The sequence below is a fragment of the Penicillium riverlandense genome, assembly GCF_028828495.1.
Source record: "Penicillium riverlandense strain IBT 135883 chromosome Unknown utg000003l_segment0_segment0, whole genome shotgun sequence".
NCBI lineage: Eukaryota > Fungi > Ascomycota > Eurotiomycetes > Eurotiales > Aspergillaceae > Penicillium > Penicillium riverlandense.
In genome coordinates this window covers 4,255,302-4,268,949 of record NW_026643196.1, presented here as the reverse complement: position 1 = coordinate 4,268,949, position 13,648 = coordinate 4,255,302, and the positions used below count along the sequence as shown (strand labels likewise).

At 48.7% G+C, this 13,648-nt stretch overlaps 6 protein-coding genes across 6 annotated transcripts; 2 read left to right on the top strand and 4 right to left on the bottom strand.

Annotated features, from left to right (window-relative positions):
• Positions 1–537: 537 nt before the first annotated feature.
• Positions 538–2,211, bottom strand: N7474_005337 (CocE/NonD family hydrolase; the record flags this gene model as incomplete). The annotated part of the gene is made up of 1 exon (XM_057196752.1): positions 538–2,211. One exon carries the CDS (start codon positions 2,209–2,211, stop codon positions 538–540), a length of 1,674 nt encoding a protein of 557 aa, XP_057054148.1.
• Positions 2,212–2,806: 595 nt separating this feature from the next.
• On the top strand, positions 2,807–4,192 carry N7474_005336 (questin oxidase family protein; the record flags this gene model as incomplete). The annotated part of the gene is made up of 1 exon (XM_057196751.1): positions 2,807–4,192. One exon carries the CDS (start codon positions 2,807–2,809, stop codon positions 4,190–4,192), a length of 1,386 nt encoding a protein of 461 aa, XP_057054147.1.
• A 522-nt stretch (positions 4,193–4,714) lies between these two features.
• Positions 4,715–5,243, bottom strand: N7474_005335 (uncharacterized protein; the record flags this gene model as incomplete). The annotated part of the gene is made up of 2 exons (XM_057196750.1): positions 4,715–4,980; positions 5,051–5,243. 2 exons carry the CDS (start codon positions 5,241–5,243, stop codon positions 4,715–4,717), a joined length of 459 nt encoding a protein of 152 aa, XP_057054146.1.
• A 1,676-nt stretch (positions 5,244–6,919) lies between these two features.
• On the bottom strand, positions 6,920–8,369 carry N7474_005334 (Zn(II)2Cys6 transcription factor; the record flags this gene model as incomplete). Its single annotated transcript, XM_057196749.1, has 4 exons — positions 6,920–7,082; positions 7,147–7,339; positions 7,393–7,854; positions 7,949–8,369. The coding sequence occupies 4 exons, from the start codon at positions 8,367–8,369 to the stop codon at positions 6,920–6,922; spliced, it is 1,239 nt and encodes a 412-aa protein (XP_057054145.1).
• Positions 8,370–9,544: 1,175 nt separating this feature from the next.
• N7474_005333 (SEC14 family lipid-binding protein) lies at positions 9,545–10,757 on the top strand (the record flags this gene model as incomplete). The annotated part of the gene is made up of 5 exons (XM_057196748.1): positions 9,545–9,681; positions 9,738–9,879; positions 9,938–10,113; positions 10,170–10,314; positions 10,389–10,757. 5 exons carry the CDS (start codon positions 9,545–9,547, stop codon positions 10,755–10,757), a joined length of 969 nt encoding a protein of 322 aa, XP_057054144.1.
• Positions 10,758–10,940: 183 nt separating this feature from the next.
• On the bottom strand, positions 10,941–13,141 carry N7474_005332 (fungal specific transcription factor domain-containing protein; the record flags this gene model as incomplete). The annotated part of the gene is made up of 5 exons (XM_057196747.1): positions 10,941–11,310; positions 11,375–11,939; positions 12,004–12,796; positions 12,852–13,031; positions 13,091–13,141. The coding sequence occupies 5 exons, from the start codon at positions 13,139–13,141 to the stop codon at positions 10,941–10,943; spliced, it is 1,959 nt and encodes a 652-aa protein (XP_057054143.1).
• Positions 13,142–13,648: the final 507 nt, after the last annotated feature.

The window sequence follows — 13,648 nt, the reverse complement described above, 5'->3', positions numbered from 1 at the left end:
GAGGCAGGCATCGTGAGTAATATGCGGGAAACAGATGAAATACCAGAGTAAGCAGCGGAGCAAGTTAAATTTGCTGAACTTGGCCCATCTGAACGAGATACGGTATCTATATCTTTATTAACAATCTACTATTTTGAAGCCATACGTCATGGTCATTTCTCGACCGTTCCATTGACGATTCCAAAGACCTTTTTGTCAGAAAGCCAAAATGCCGCAACGCCGAGACCATCCGAGAGAAGCGATCCCAACCGGGCTTAGGCCCGTGTTAAATAGGGTTTGGTAACTAATCCAAAGGCGGTAACTAACTAACTTAACTCAATCACTTGCCCCACCTCAGCTTGGTCCAATCGAAAATCGGCAATGGAAATCACTGAGGCAAGGGTTATTACGCCTAGGGTTGTTGAAGTGACTTCTTCAGCACCGCACGCTACACGGCGCTTTGAGACGGTCGCTCCAATATTTCTTCCTGTTTCATATTTACGCTGATCGACTTCCAAGATCACCATTCAGAAGCGGAGCACCAAGCTATTCAAACATTTATTCGATGATAGGGAAGACAAGGAATGACTCGTATGTGTTTCCGGAATAAACAAAGTGGTTTCCCTCGTTGACAGAGTTTTCATGGAACTGAACAACATCCGGGGTCTTATGACGGAAGCTGTCATTGCCCTGGATTCTGAGCTGCAGTGTCTCACCTGCACGAAACAGAGTCGAGGTGGGCAGGATCTCAATATCCACAGGGACGATTTCATTTGGACGCAGAAGAAGCTTCCGTTCGTGAGTGTGATAGGGCCTATCGATGGTGGTTTTCACATTATCTAACTCACGATGGCTAACGCGCAGCCAACCCAAGCCGAGAGGACCGTCGTCAATCATCGAAAAGGCCACGAAGGGGGTAATGTTGCCGTCTTTGTCGAGCTTGTCCAGTTGCACGAAAAGATCCATGTCCTGGCCTTGATCGGTGGCAACCCACAGTCGAAGACGCATATTGCCCGTGAGCTCAGTATCTGCGGAGAATTTGAAATGGAAGCGAAGAGCATCGTCCACGACTTGGGACTTGTAGCTGGCTGCCTCAAGAGAAGAAGGGGCCTGGTCGACGAGCTGCTTTGCCTTCACATCGAGATACATTTTGGTGTACTGCGTACGAGCAAGAGGCCATTCTTTCTCGGCCCTGAATTGACCGGCCCAGGCTCGATCGCGGATCTCCAGGCGGACCTTGGGGTAGTTGTCAATCTCACTAGGCTCGCCCTTAAGGAACTTCTGAAAGAAAGCTTCTTGACGTTGAACACTCTCTAGCTCGAAGAAGTAGCGCCACTTCTTGCGCCCGTGGACCTCGAGCCATTTTTCCTTGGAGCTGATTCCGACAAACCCGTTCAAAGTTCCACGGGTATGCATACCGTGGTCACCCCAGTCTGCAACAACATAGGCCGGGGCGGTGATCTTGGAAAGGTCCTGGACACACTTGGAACGATGGTAATCATCCAGGAGAGGGTGGGCCTTGTTGTTTTTGATCAGATCCTCCACCAGGTTGACGCCGCTACGGCAGGACCACTGCGTGAAGTGAAGGAACCTGGTCTCTGGGATCCCGCCATGGTGGGTGTAGTCTCGGTAGAAGTCGGTAAAGCCCTCCCAGGGAATGAATCCAGCGAGATGAGGAGGGTTCTGGGCTGCGATTCCCCATTGTACGATAGACAGGTAGGACACACCGATCATGCCGACTTTACCGGTCGACCAAGGCAGTGTGCCGGCCCATTCTATACAGTCATGGCCATCACGGCTCTCTTGCTGGCTGAAGATTTCCAGGTCTCCTTCGGAGCCCCAGGAGCCCCGGCTATCACCATTGATGACGGCATAGCCTTTCTTGGTCCACACAACGGGGTCGATGCTTTCCCAGACCGCGTACTTTGATACCCAGCCCTTGGGGACACCGGCGCCGGGGAAAATGTCGAATGTCTTGGGTCCATGCTTGCCGTAGGGGCTGAAAGTGAAGATGATGGGTAACTTTCCTGTGGAGCCTGCAGGACGGAAAACATCCACGTAGACTTTGACGCCATCGCGCATGGTAACCGGCACATCCCAGGTGATTTGCATGTTATCTGCAATTTCCTCGCGATTTTGGATGAGGGGAGGTCGGGTTGTCTCCTTGGGGTCGAGACCCTTCTTCCAGTAGAAGGGCTTCACGCCGCATGGGTTCTTGCCAGGGACTTCCATGATGGCCCGTTTGATACAAAAACAAGTGAGAAAAGAGGGGATGAATTGGACTTGAGCCACTGATACTATATGACACTTGATAATATTCTCTGAGAGTAATATTTCGATTATATTTATACTTCTGGTGCTCGGATGTTATCATTGCACACCCTCCGTGCAACGCCCGATTTGCCGAATCGGGGTCCATTAACCCGAGCTGGACCGAGTGATCCGATCGTTTGTAAGTTCTCCGGCCAACAAGTTTCTATATTCCGCGATATTGCGGTCAGGCGATGGAACGGAGTAGTCTACTCCGTATACTCGTGACGACCGGTGGCCACTCCTCGGGCCGGATTTAGGAAGAACAATCCCCGGATCGACAAACTCTCACCTTGCGAGGAGTACGGGGATATTACGGTCCGGGGCTGGGGTTGCAGGTGGACCTGGAAGAGGAGCCATGGAATTTGCACATGGATTAGAACAGACAGTGGCGATGTTTCCTCGTCAAAAGGCCGAGCCAGCGGGCTCTGGTAATGATAAAAAAGACCAGCCTACCCCGTCTACAACAGCGCGTTAATCTGTGATAATTGTCAACTTCCTTTCGATCATCATCGTCATGGCGACACCATCTGTTGTTTCCATTTCCCCCCCAAACACGGGTGTCTTCCACGTCCCCCTCAGTCAGTCATCCATCGCGACAGTCAACCAGTTCCTCCAAGAGAATCACGATCGGTATCATCCATTCTTCAATGAGAAAGGTTTCCATAACCACATCACACATTACCTACTTGCGGCACTTTCTTTGGGTGCCACACCCGTTCAGCTCACTCGAGCTTTTGAACAAGAAAAGGCTCTCCAGCGTGCGCAATTCCCATTGAATGAGAAGAACATGCAAAAGCTGGCTGATACCGACTTTTTCCGATCATGCATGGGTCAAGAACAGTACTACCGCGATTTTCTGATCTTTTTCCAAAAGGAGATCAAAGAGAAAGGCGCTGGGGCCGTGGTGAATGAGTACGTCTTCTCTCACAAGGAGAATGCCGAACTGATGTTCACCCGACTCTTCGCGAGTACGTCTGGCAACCCTTCCATGCAATACCATGTGTTATCAAGAAAACTCACATTGATTGCAGGTTTTTTACATCCCTTGATTCATCTTGGATATGGTATCGAATTCAATCAACCCGCAATCATCGCTGAAGGACTCGCCCAGTCAGCTGTCCATAAGAATGAAGTTTCCGTGGCAATGTTGGGTGCAGAGGCAGCCGCGTCAAGTCTACCTGGCGAGCCATCACCTTCGCTCATTGACCTCCTCAACCAAGTTCGGTCCAATAAGTCCGTCCGCGACGCTTCCTGCTGGGGTGACGGCAGTTGGATTGAGGATGTCCCTCTCACCCAGGCCCCAGAAGAGCTATGGCGGATTGCTGCACAGTGGCGTGTCCAGCCAAATGAGCTAAAAGCAAAAACCGCGGAAATGATTAATGTCAACGGCTTTATGTGTGGCGCAGCCCAGATGCCGCCCAAGGAGTATAAACTCGATTTCTTTTTGATTCACAACTTGAACTGCTCTATCTTCTTCGCATCCTTCTTGAAGCAAGGCTGGATGAGCACCGAGAGCAAGATTCGTCTCTTGGAATGGAAGGGTCGTTTTGATGTCATTTCCTATGCTGCTCGTGGGTCCCCTCAGCTTGCAGTCAACGAGATCAAAAATTACGTGCCGAAGCGCCCAAGTACTGGTTGGGATGATCTTTATCAGAGAGTCAATGATATGGATGATGACTCCCATGTTACCAAATTCCTGCGGGGTATGGCTCATGGTGAGCAGTTTTGTGAACAGTTCGGGGCTGCTCAAGAAGAAAGGTTCCCTCTTAGTGGTGATATGTGGCGACGCATTGGTCATATGGCTGTTGACACAACGGAAAAAGAGCCCGTGGCTAGGAATCGCTGGGTGAGAGGGGCGGGATTTCCATCACAGTGGACTCATTTCCACAACAGGCTTTAGTGATAGGTTGCGTGGACAGGATGTATGTCGCTTGACAAGAACATATGACAGATTGTGTATAAGGAAATCTATGCTAAGAGCTTGTTGAATTTTTGTTCGTTTGTGTTATCTAGGACTGGATATTTACCTCTTTCGCATTATGTGTTGGTCCCTGTTATTAAAGTTCCGTATTAAGCCGTGCTAGGAATAATTGAACCAAAAAAAACAAAAAAAAAAAAAATATATTGTGTTGACCCTGCCGGTCCAACCACATGGCGCTCCCGATCCTTATTTTGAAAGATCTCTATTGAAATGGACTTTAAGTGCTCTTGTGATACTCCCTAATCCAACAATATCTATGAAAATTGAATTCGGCCTTTCCATAACCGTCACTTGTTTCAACCACTGGTCAATCCCGAGACGGTCGTTATAGTAACATTCTCAAAGTGAGTAACGGCAGGCTTTACCCCAACCAGTAATTTCGTCTGGCTTAGTACTATGCGGCAATCTCAGACATAAGAGGGTTCGGATCCCGCAGTAATGTTAGTACAAGAAATAGTGACTCTGGTCGTCCTTAACACTCACAATGATTAGCCTGTTCATGCGGACGAACATCTGCGAATCCTGCTTCGCAAATTCTAGCATCGCCGCCGACTCTCCTGAGACATATTTCCCATTCGGAAACGTAATCTCATAAGTGGTGATAACAGTCAGATCCATCCCATCCTGGCCGTGGATATAGACTTTCTTGGGGATGTGGTTGAGCCCGGCGAAAATTTTCTGAGAGCGGAACAGATAGCCCTCGATTTCTGGTGAAATGACAGATTAGTGTCCCTAATCAAAGATCAAAAGGAAGGCCTTGAGCTGGAAAGGTCGTACCGTCACGGCCTTTGAAAATTTGGCCGAATGCATGGAACTCTCCCCCATCTGGAACCCACAGCTCGCTCCATTGTTTGGCGGCCTCGGATGTACCACCATCAAGAAGCTGGAAGAAGACTTCCACAAAGTCTTTGATAGATTCTGGCGTATTGGCTGGCCAAGCTGTTTGGGCGGTTTTAATGTAGGGGGCCATGGTGGAGATGCTCAATATGATGGATGATGGTGATGGTAGAACAAGTGATGCGCGATCAAATTTACTCTCGCAGGAATTGACCTGAATTCCGAAAGACTTAAATATGCTCATGAGAAAACATTGCACACGAACGCTGTCGCAAGGTGGACTTAGATCCACTCATTTCGCGTCTCTCTACCCCGGCCCATCCCCGGGTTTGGGTCCTTCGCAAAGTGGGGGAGCTCAACCCCGGATTCCCACTAGGATTGTTCACGGGGCCCCGTACCTGCTAAAATTATTTCAAGCACAGACAAATTATTGAAACTCTGATGAGAGGTAAGTATATGGTTGGCTCTTGAGTTGCTCGAAGGTCAGACATTGCCCGGGGCTATTTCGGAGACGGACTACACTAAACCGAAGTTCTGATAGGTCCCTCGTCCCGCCCAGAGGACATCATTATTGCCACCAGATCACCTTTCACTGTCTGGTGGGACTTACGCACTGTGGAGTCAAAACTGCCCAAGACTCCAGTCAACTACGTCCTTCCAACCAATCTTTGTTTCCTGTTTGAGTATGTAGAAGTGAATCGTGTGCAATACAACTCCATAAAATGCCCTTGAGCAACAACTCTAGTAGGCTCTTTTTACAAGCTAGATATTTCTCTGCCTCTGAGACAGTAGATATTGCTTTGTAAATTATGGAATCTCAAAGGTTTCCGCAATACTCTTGCAAATTCGCTGCCAAAGAATCCACGCACGCCCAGTTGAAGTTAGGCTGAGGTTCAAAACAATGATCTGGAGGTGTGATTGGCAAATGGAACTGTACGTGCTGGTCTAACGTTGTGTCATTCAGATCCAGAGACACTGATTCTTGCTGTCGGCGAGTGTTCATTCGGTTCATAGTTCCACTTGAGGACTGTTCCCGACCGACTTGAGACACCAAGGACCAGCAGGTTTCGGTAATCCGTTCAAGCGCTTGCTGGCACCTATATACCACTCTTTTATTCTTTCCTAGGCTTTTAATAGCATCAATGGCTGTTTGCAGGGTGCCGAGCAGATCAGGAATGGAGTACCCGTGGAGATGAGTCGGTTCCTTTAGAAGTAGGACGATGGCCGCGAAGACGGTCAGAGATGCCGTTAAAGCTTCATTATGGTCAGCAGGCACTATATAATATGATTTGAAGTGATTCAACTCACTGTAATAGGCGGAAACCCACCAGATAGGAAGAAGAACTCGATTCCGAACAGAATGCGAGATGACCCTGATCGATTGGATGGAGGACTCCACACAACATGCTACACAGCTTCGCAGACTATAGAACTCATGGCAGATTTCTGGTCCGAATTGAGGATCAAGAAGTCGATAGAGAGTTGCCCGGTGCACCAGAGCTCGCAGATTGAGGTATCGTAGGCTGAGGACCACCATACTCCGATTTTCGAGCAGGTTGCCGTGGAGTTGGAATCCATCTGGGTTGAGTATTCCAGCAGGATTCAAAGAATCAGGCAGATCATTCATCCAATCTGCTAAGCGACTCTCTATCCTAACAACATGTTGTTGTAGGTCAAGCAGGGTTGATGAAGAGCAACTTTCCGTGTTGTGGCCATAGATCGTTTCAATGACATTTCCCAAGATCAGATTCAATTTCCTTATAATAATAACTTGGTTAAGATACTGGCTATCTCTGGGACAGGGGAACCTTACGAGGTGTGCAGAAAAAGACTGGAACCTGCCGAGGCCGCTGGTTCTTGTTCCGTTTCTGGTGATATCTGTTCCGTCTCGTCTAAGTTGAGCGACAGATTGAGAGGCAGTAAGGTCCGCATGTAGCTATTTGCAATAAGTGGTGGCCGGCCGAATGTCATGCTACACATCCTGTTTCAAAAAGTCTCAACGTCCGCCATACGGAGAGATTGGTGGAATCACGTACTTGTCCATCACGAAGCACATCCACCATGTCCTCTTCCGAATTTCCATCTTGATTGGGCTCATACTTTCCGTAGTCATCGAGCGGTATAGGCCAATTTGGAAAGCACCTTCGACGATTGAGCTCATAAGCCTCCATGTCTCGGATGAGCGTTGTGTGCCTTGAGAGTATTGTAATACAAGAAGCAAGGCCTGGACTGAGGCTAATTTAGCGCAAACAGAGAATTGACTGGCACAGTCCGTAACTTACTAGACTCGAGACTGGCATTCTTAGACATTATTTCTGGGAGCATTAGTCGGGCTCTTTGAAAATAAATATTGGCGTTTTCCATGTGGCCGTCTCCGTCAGTCTCGGGTCTTCCATGGACACTCGCAAACGCCAGACAGATGTTGATTAGACAGACCTCTGCGGGCTGAAGTCTGTCCGATTGGCCTTGTTCAACCTTGATAATGTAACTCAGCACAGTTGTCTTGTCTAAATACGGGAACATGTCTCCAGTATTTGAGAAGTATATGTCCAAGAGATGGAAAACATCCTCCGTCGGTGGCAGTGCGAATGGGTCGGTGGATGCGTAGGAGGGACAAATTGAAAAAGCGACAGATTCCGAGCTTGATGGTGGAGAGTGAGCTCGGGAGATCACCGTCACATCCTCGGAGGTAGATTCCGGGACCTGAAATTGTCCAAAATCTTTGATAGCATTGATTATATGGCCTAGGAAAGCGGAATTTGAGGTCGGGCCTTGGTCGAAAAAAAAAAAAGTCGTGGTGAGCGAGACATCGGTTATTTGAGACCAATAATAACCTACCAAAATACCCTGCATCATCTTCGCCAGAAAACGTCATACATCCCATTCCATCAACAGGGTCAGAAAAGCCGAAGGTCGAGCTTGCAAACAAGAAGTTGGGCGGAGCTCGGCTTGCGAATGTGATTCTGTCCCGCTCGCTGTTGGCTACGACCGTCTGCAATAGCTGTTCCATCCTATCAAGGCGTTCCTCCAAAGAGGTCTGATTGTATAATACCGCGCGTTCTGATATCGAGGTCAACTTGGACGATGACAGCTTGCTGGGTTGGCGATAGAGACACGGAAAGCCCATTTCTCTGCATTCGTCGCATACGGGTCGTGCCCCATTGCAGCGTGATTTACGCTGGCGGCATCCCTCACATGCGTGAGCCGTTCGTTTCCGCTTGAAGCCTGTCGACTCGTGGGGTGTGGTGCTTGAATTCATTTTGAGCGATTTGACAGTCGTGTACTGTCCTTGTAGGGTTAAGGCGACTGCGTATAGCTCGCAGTAAGTAAGACAACTCTCACTCCGGATTCTGGCAGCTATCTGATTAAATGCCACGACGATCCAGCGATTCGGTATTCGCAGATGACACGCCCCGAGATAAAGATAGCTTCGAGAGAAGAACCAGAAAGACGGACTCTTTGGATACACCAAGCAAACCCCGAATCAGATTACCCCGCGAAGAGCAAAGCACAGAGTAAGATCACAAATACTACAGAGATAATTCATCAACCGTGGGTAAATCGCCATTTCATGGATTTTGATTTGTTGGAGACGAGTAAGGCGCCGCGTCCTCCAATCACATCGCCGGTTGAGAGTACTCCGCTCGCCGTTCACCAAACGTGTTGTATGACCATTGCCCCAACAAAAGTGTGCCGTCCAACATTGTGAACTTACTCGAGGCAAGAGGCGTGCTAAGGTAAAACAAGCATCGATAGACTATGGTCTCTTTGTTCTCTTCTGGGGGTATCTGATGACCAGCCTGTCGATCGAAACTATGGAAAAGTGGATGGAGCCTGGGGCTGCGAGGCCCCTTCATTCATGCGAAGAGAACATTCCCGATTACTCGCCTCCTGATTATGAAGAGTTCGCGGTCGGTTCGAAGATCTAGATTGTTGGGTAGGCAGGGAATCTAGCCATGGACCCTGGATCTAGTAGTGTCATTTAGCGGTTGCGGAGTAGAGTCCACCGAGCGATCAATTCTTCCAGAACACTGCAATTTGGGCCTTCCTTAACTCAATGACTGATCCGTCCATTTTCAAGGTCGCGGAAGCTCGGTCAGCCGGACTGATTCACACCGAATGCACCCTTCAGTTTGAACAATAACGAATCTCTAGCTTTGAAATCGACGATTCTGTCATCGACAGGCGGCGCCACTCGCTCCAGGTTCCGAATTGAATTATCATTCAAGATCTGGTTGGAAAATATTCTGTCTATAAATATGTCTTAAAACTGTCCATGTAGACGAATAAATATATCAGATCAATTTACTCACACCTGTCAGAGAGATCTTGTCCTCGGTATCAAATCTTGTTCAGACGCCTTTTTCCTTCCATCAGAGAAAAGCCTTTACCGCAGTGCAGATAGAGTTGGAGCAGCAAGCAGGCCCCTTCGCCATGAGTCCTCCAATCGACAATACACAGTCCCTATCCACAGAGGCTACAACTCTGATAGACGAATTCAAGGCTCTCTGTGTCAAGAATGGGTTCAATGACTTTAGAAAAGAAGAAAACACAGATGAGACAACAATTCTGTGAGTGTACCGCCGGTTTATTCCCCTTGGATGTCCACTAAGATTTTCTACTATAGACGATTTCTTCGTGCGCAGCGATATGATGTTGGTTCCGCTTTCCAACAGTTTCATTACTTCCAAACGTGGCGCAGAGCGAACAATATCCGAGTTTTCTACGAGCACTTGGACGTGGAGACTTACGACGAGTCTCGGAAAATGGTATGACGCTGTCATCGATCAGGTTGCATTTAAGGAAATCTTGTGCTGATAATCGAAGTACCCTCAATGGATAGGCCGACGTGATCAAGATGGGCGTCCTGTTTACGTCTTCCAAGTGAGGCAGCTGACGAAAAAGAAGCTGGACAGTTATCTTTATATGCTAGCCGCAGCTCCGAGGCCCTCCAGTCACTCTGGTTCGGATATTCCTATTTACATCCTCCATCTTCATGCTCTGTATGAGAATTTGCTGCAGTTTTCTCTACCGCTGGTGTCTGAGCTACCTCGGCCAGACATGAAGCGTCCTATCTCGGCATCCACACACATTGTGGACATCAGCAATGTCAGCATCCGTCAATTCTGGAACATTCGCAAGTCCTCCAGGAAGCCAGCAAGATAGCTACAGCACACTACCCAGAGACCCTAGGCAGGGTATTTGTGAGTTCACTCCAATGCACACCGGGAAGTAGAGGGCAAGCATAGACAACCGGCTAACCGATCAACTTCTTTAGGTCGTTGGTGCACCTGCGTTTTTCAAGTCGGTGTGGGATGCAATCAGTCAGTGGTTTGACCCGGAAACACGATTGAAAATCTTCATTCTCTCATTGTCGGAGTCCAAATCCTTCCTGCTCTCTCATGTCGATGCCTCGGATCTGCCCAAAGAATACGGTGGCGAGCTTGATTGGCAGTGGCAAGATCAGCCAAATTTGGATGAGTCGACCAGGAGGCTGGTCGATGATCTATACCACAAGACGGATCGGGGCGAGATTTTTCCAAAAGGCCCGATTATTTACCAAGACAGCTGTATCCGGCTAGTGGGCTCCGTCGACGGCTCCCCTCGGCACAACGCATTCTGCCGGATCGCCACCCCTTCTCTTTGATAGTAAATCATGTTTCTTCTGCTTAAAGTATGTTATTCAATATTATAGATATATGTAGATAGATGGCAGTGAAATTAATTGAATTTGAGTTTCATCATGAATGATTCCCTGAAATACCATGGTCACCTACATGTTTGTTGTGACGTCTTTCAGACTCCAAGTATGAGAAATGAACAGTATATATCATGATTGCAGCCATTCTGAGAAATCAAGCCCAGATATTCCTTTGAAGCGCTCATTCTCGAGTAATGTCAACTCCTCGTTCCCAAAGATGTTAGTCGGCATCATCCGTAGGTCACCTGGTTTCAGCAGATGAGCATCAGCATCCGACAGGTTTTGGCTTTCGTTCTCACTGTTAGCCTGAGAGGCCACAGAAAAAAGACGATTCAACACAATGAGGAAGGATTGTGACAAAGCATCCCCATGGACTGGGAGGTATTTCAAGGCGAACTTTGCCATTTCCAGGTCCTGGATGTAAGATATCGATTCAGGCGATGAAGGATTTCCTTTGATGTGTATGACAGGAACGAGGAGCGCATGGAAAAGAGCATATCTGATGGCAATGTGTTAGTGATACTCAGTAGATAAGATGGACTTGTTCTGAAAAGGTTGCATACAGAGTGAAAGATAGCGTCAACCGGGAGTACCGCCCGCGAACAAGGGAGTCCGATATCTGTCCAATTGTGTTTCGAGCAATCTTGAGGCCCTGTGCGCGACACTGTACCTCAGCAGGGTGCTCCTCTGCCGACAGTGCGCTGTCTCTATCCATATATGTTTTCTTCAACCACTGCAGCAGAAGTGGTCTATGGACGAGAAGACGTAAACTTTGGTCACACAGCGATTGGCGGCGCCATGCTGTAAGATGCCAGTCCTGCACGGAGTCAATCTTGACTAATCGTGTGCAAAATGATGAATTGTTGCTGTGCCAGGTGCTTATCATTTGCTCGAACTCTTGCACATGCTGAGGTGTGACATTCGGACTGGACAGAAGTCGGCGATAGATGGTATTTGCCATTCGATGGTAACTAGATTGCTGTATCAGACCGGAATATATGGTTGGATCGTCGGTTGGTGTAGGGAAAGGAGCTGTGGGAGAAATGGGATTCTGCCAGGGTTTCTGATTAGCAAGTGGGTGGCTAGAAGGTGGTGCAACAAACTTGGTCGTGAGTATTCGAGACGGGTCTGACAGTGATCAGTCTGTCTTCAGGGAGTAAAAGCGGTCGTCCGTAAATCTTGGCCGAGCAACTCTCCGAGCAGTAAGTAGCCCACCATACACGGCGCTGAATCTCTTTGTCGAGCTCCGTGAGATCTGGACTCGATGGTTCGATGTGCAAGTTGAGGGCGATTGCTTTTTGAACAGCGGTCCCGATATAGTGCCAGCTTTCATCGGGACTTCCCTGCTTTTGCGCAAAATCACTTAGGAGCAGCAATGCCTGTATAATAGTCAGGCCCTCTCTGCGCGACCAAGGCACCTGTTGGAGGTGACGCTGCGCCTTTGCGTAATATCTTTTGTCCAGGTCTGCCCAATCATTGGGAGCTAGCCACGACCCAAAGGCCAGGACCATATTTTCAAGGATCGGCCAGGAACAAAATGTTTTCACGGGGCTTTCGAATTCTGATCTGAATGCTGTCTCATGAACAAATGGGTAGATTGTGTGGTAGCGTAGGAAGTAGTTGTCGACCAGCTCTCTTTCGACCTGGGCTGGTGCCACTAACTCGGCAGGCGAGCTTGCCTCGGTCAAAAGAGAGCCAAGAGATGATTCCTGCCCTTCCGATCCCATTCCCACAGAGACATCACTCCAGCTTTCTTGGGGCAACAGCTGGGAGGCGCCGAAAGGATTGTCCAGCATTGCGTTGGTCGCAAAAGAATTCTCCGCGGACATCGGCTCAGTGAGGTCAACAGAGGGCATCGTATCCCCGGGTAACTCATTTGAAAGTAAGGCGCGGGTGATATCATCCATCTCCCCGCTTGGAAACAACTTCCCTATGGCGGTTTCGAGCATTTGCAGCCGAGTTTCCACAGCCGTGAGGTGTCTATTCTGGTCAGACAAGTGTCTTGTCTTTTTATGATCACACATTCAGAAAAGTACTCACTCGCGTGTCAGTGGGGTCCGATGGACCTTGGACGTATACACACATTCCCGGTTGTTCCGCGCACACTGCACGCATGACGGGCGTGTCTTCGAACACTGGATGGATGTCAGACTTGGTTCCTGACGCTCGAGAGGGTAGGAATTGAACAACCTTTGCTTTGCGACTTCGACATTCTAGGCACTAGCATTCACCTCGACATCAGTTTTCGCTCTTGGGCAACCATTCTGCTGTGCACATACCGCTGGGATGTGGGAGTTGCGCCCGAAGGCGCCCGGTTCATAGCTTGGCATCTTCACTGGAAGATCTGCACAAAGCCATCAATAGAAGGTCATAAGCCGATCAGTTGAACGAGTTGAGGATAATATGCCTCGTCCGAAGGGTCCATAGTGGTCGCGCATGAAAGGTGGGGGGGCGTGACCCTTTTAAACGGTGCTGGTGTGGGGCGCGTAAACTAGCATTGCACTATTCGCCACCGAGCTTAAACCCTTTCCTAGATTATAGGAGTTTCAGTTCAAGCAGCTTCATGCTTCTAATTAACCTCCCAGATACTAGATCGTGCGGTTTGTCAATTGCCAACATCGATTCTGAACTCATGACCAAATCGCTAGTTGGTGTGCTATCTTATATGTCTATCTTACCTACATGCAAACAACCGCCGACCTTGAGGGGCGTGAATAGCTTGCTTCGAAATGGTGCAGACTATGGCCGCGCACAAGCGTGTAGGAATGAGTAGTATAGTCTCTTTAGAGACAAAGACAACGACTGTGGGGTATGAAACGTTCTTCGCGGTGGGAAGG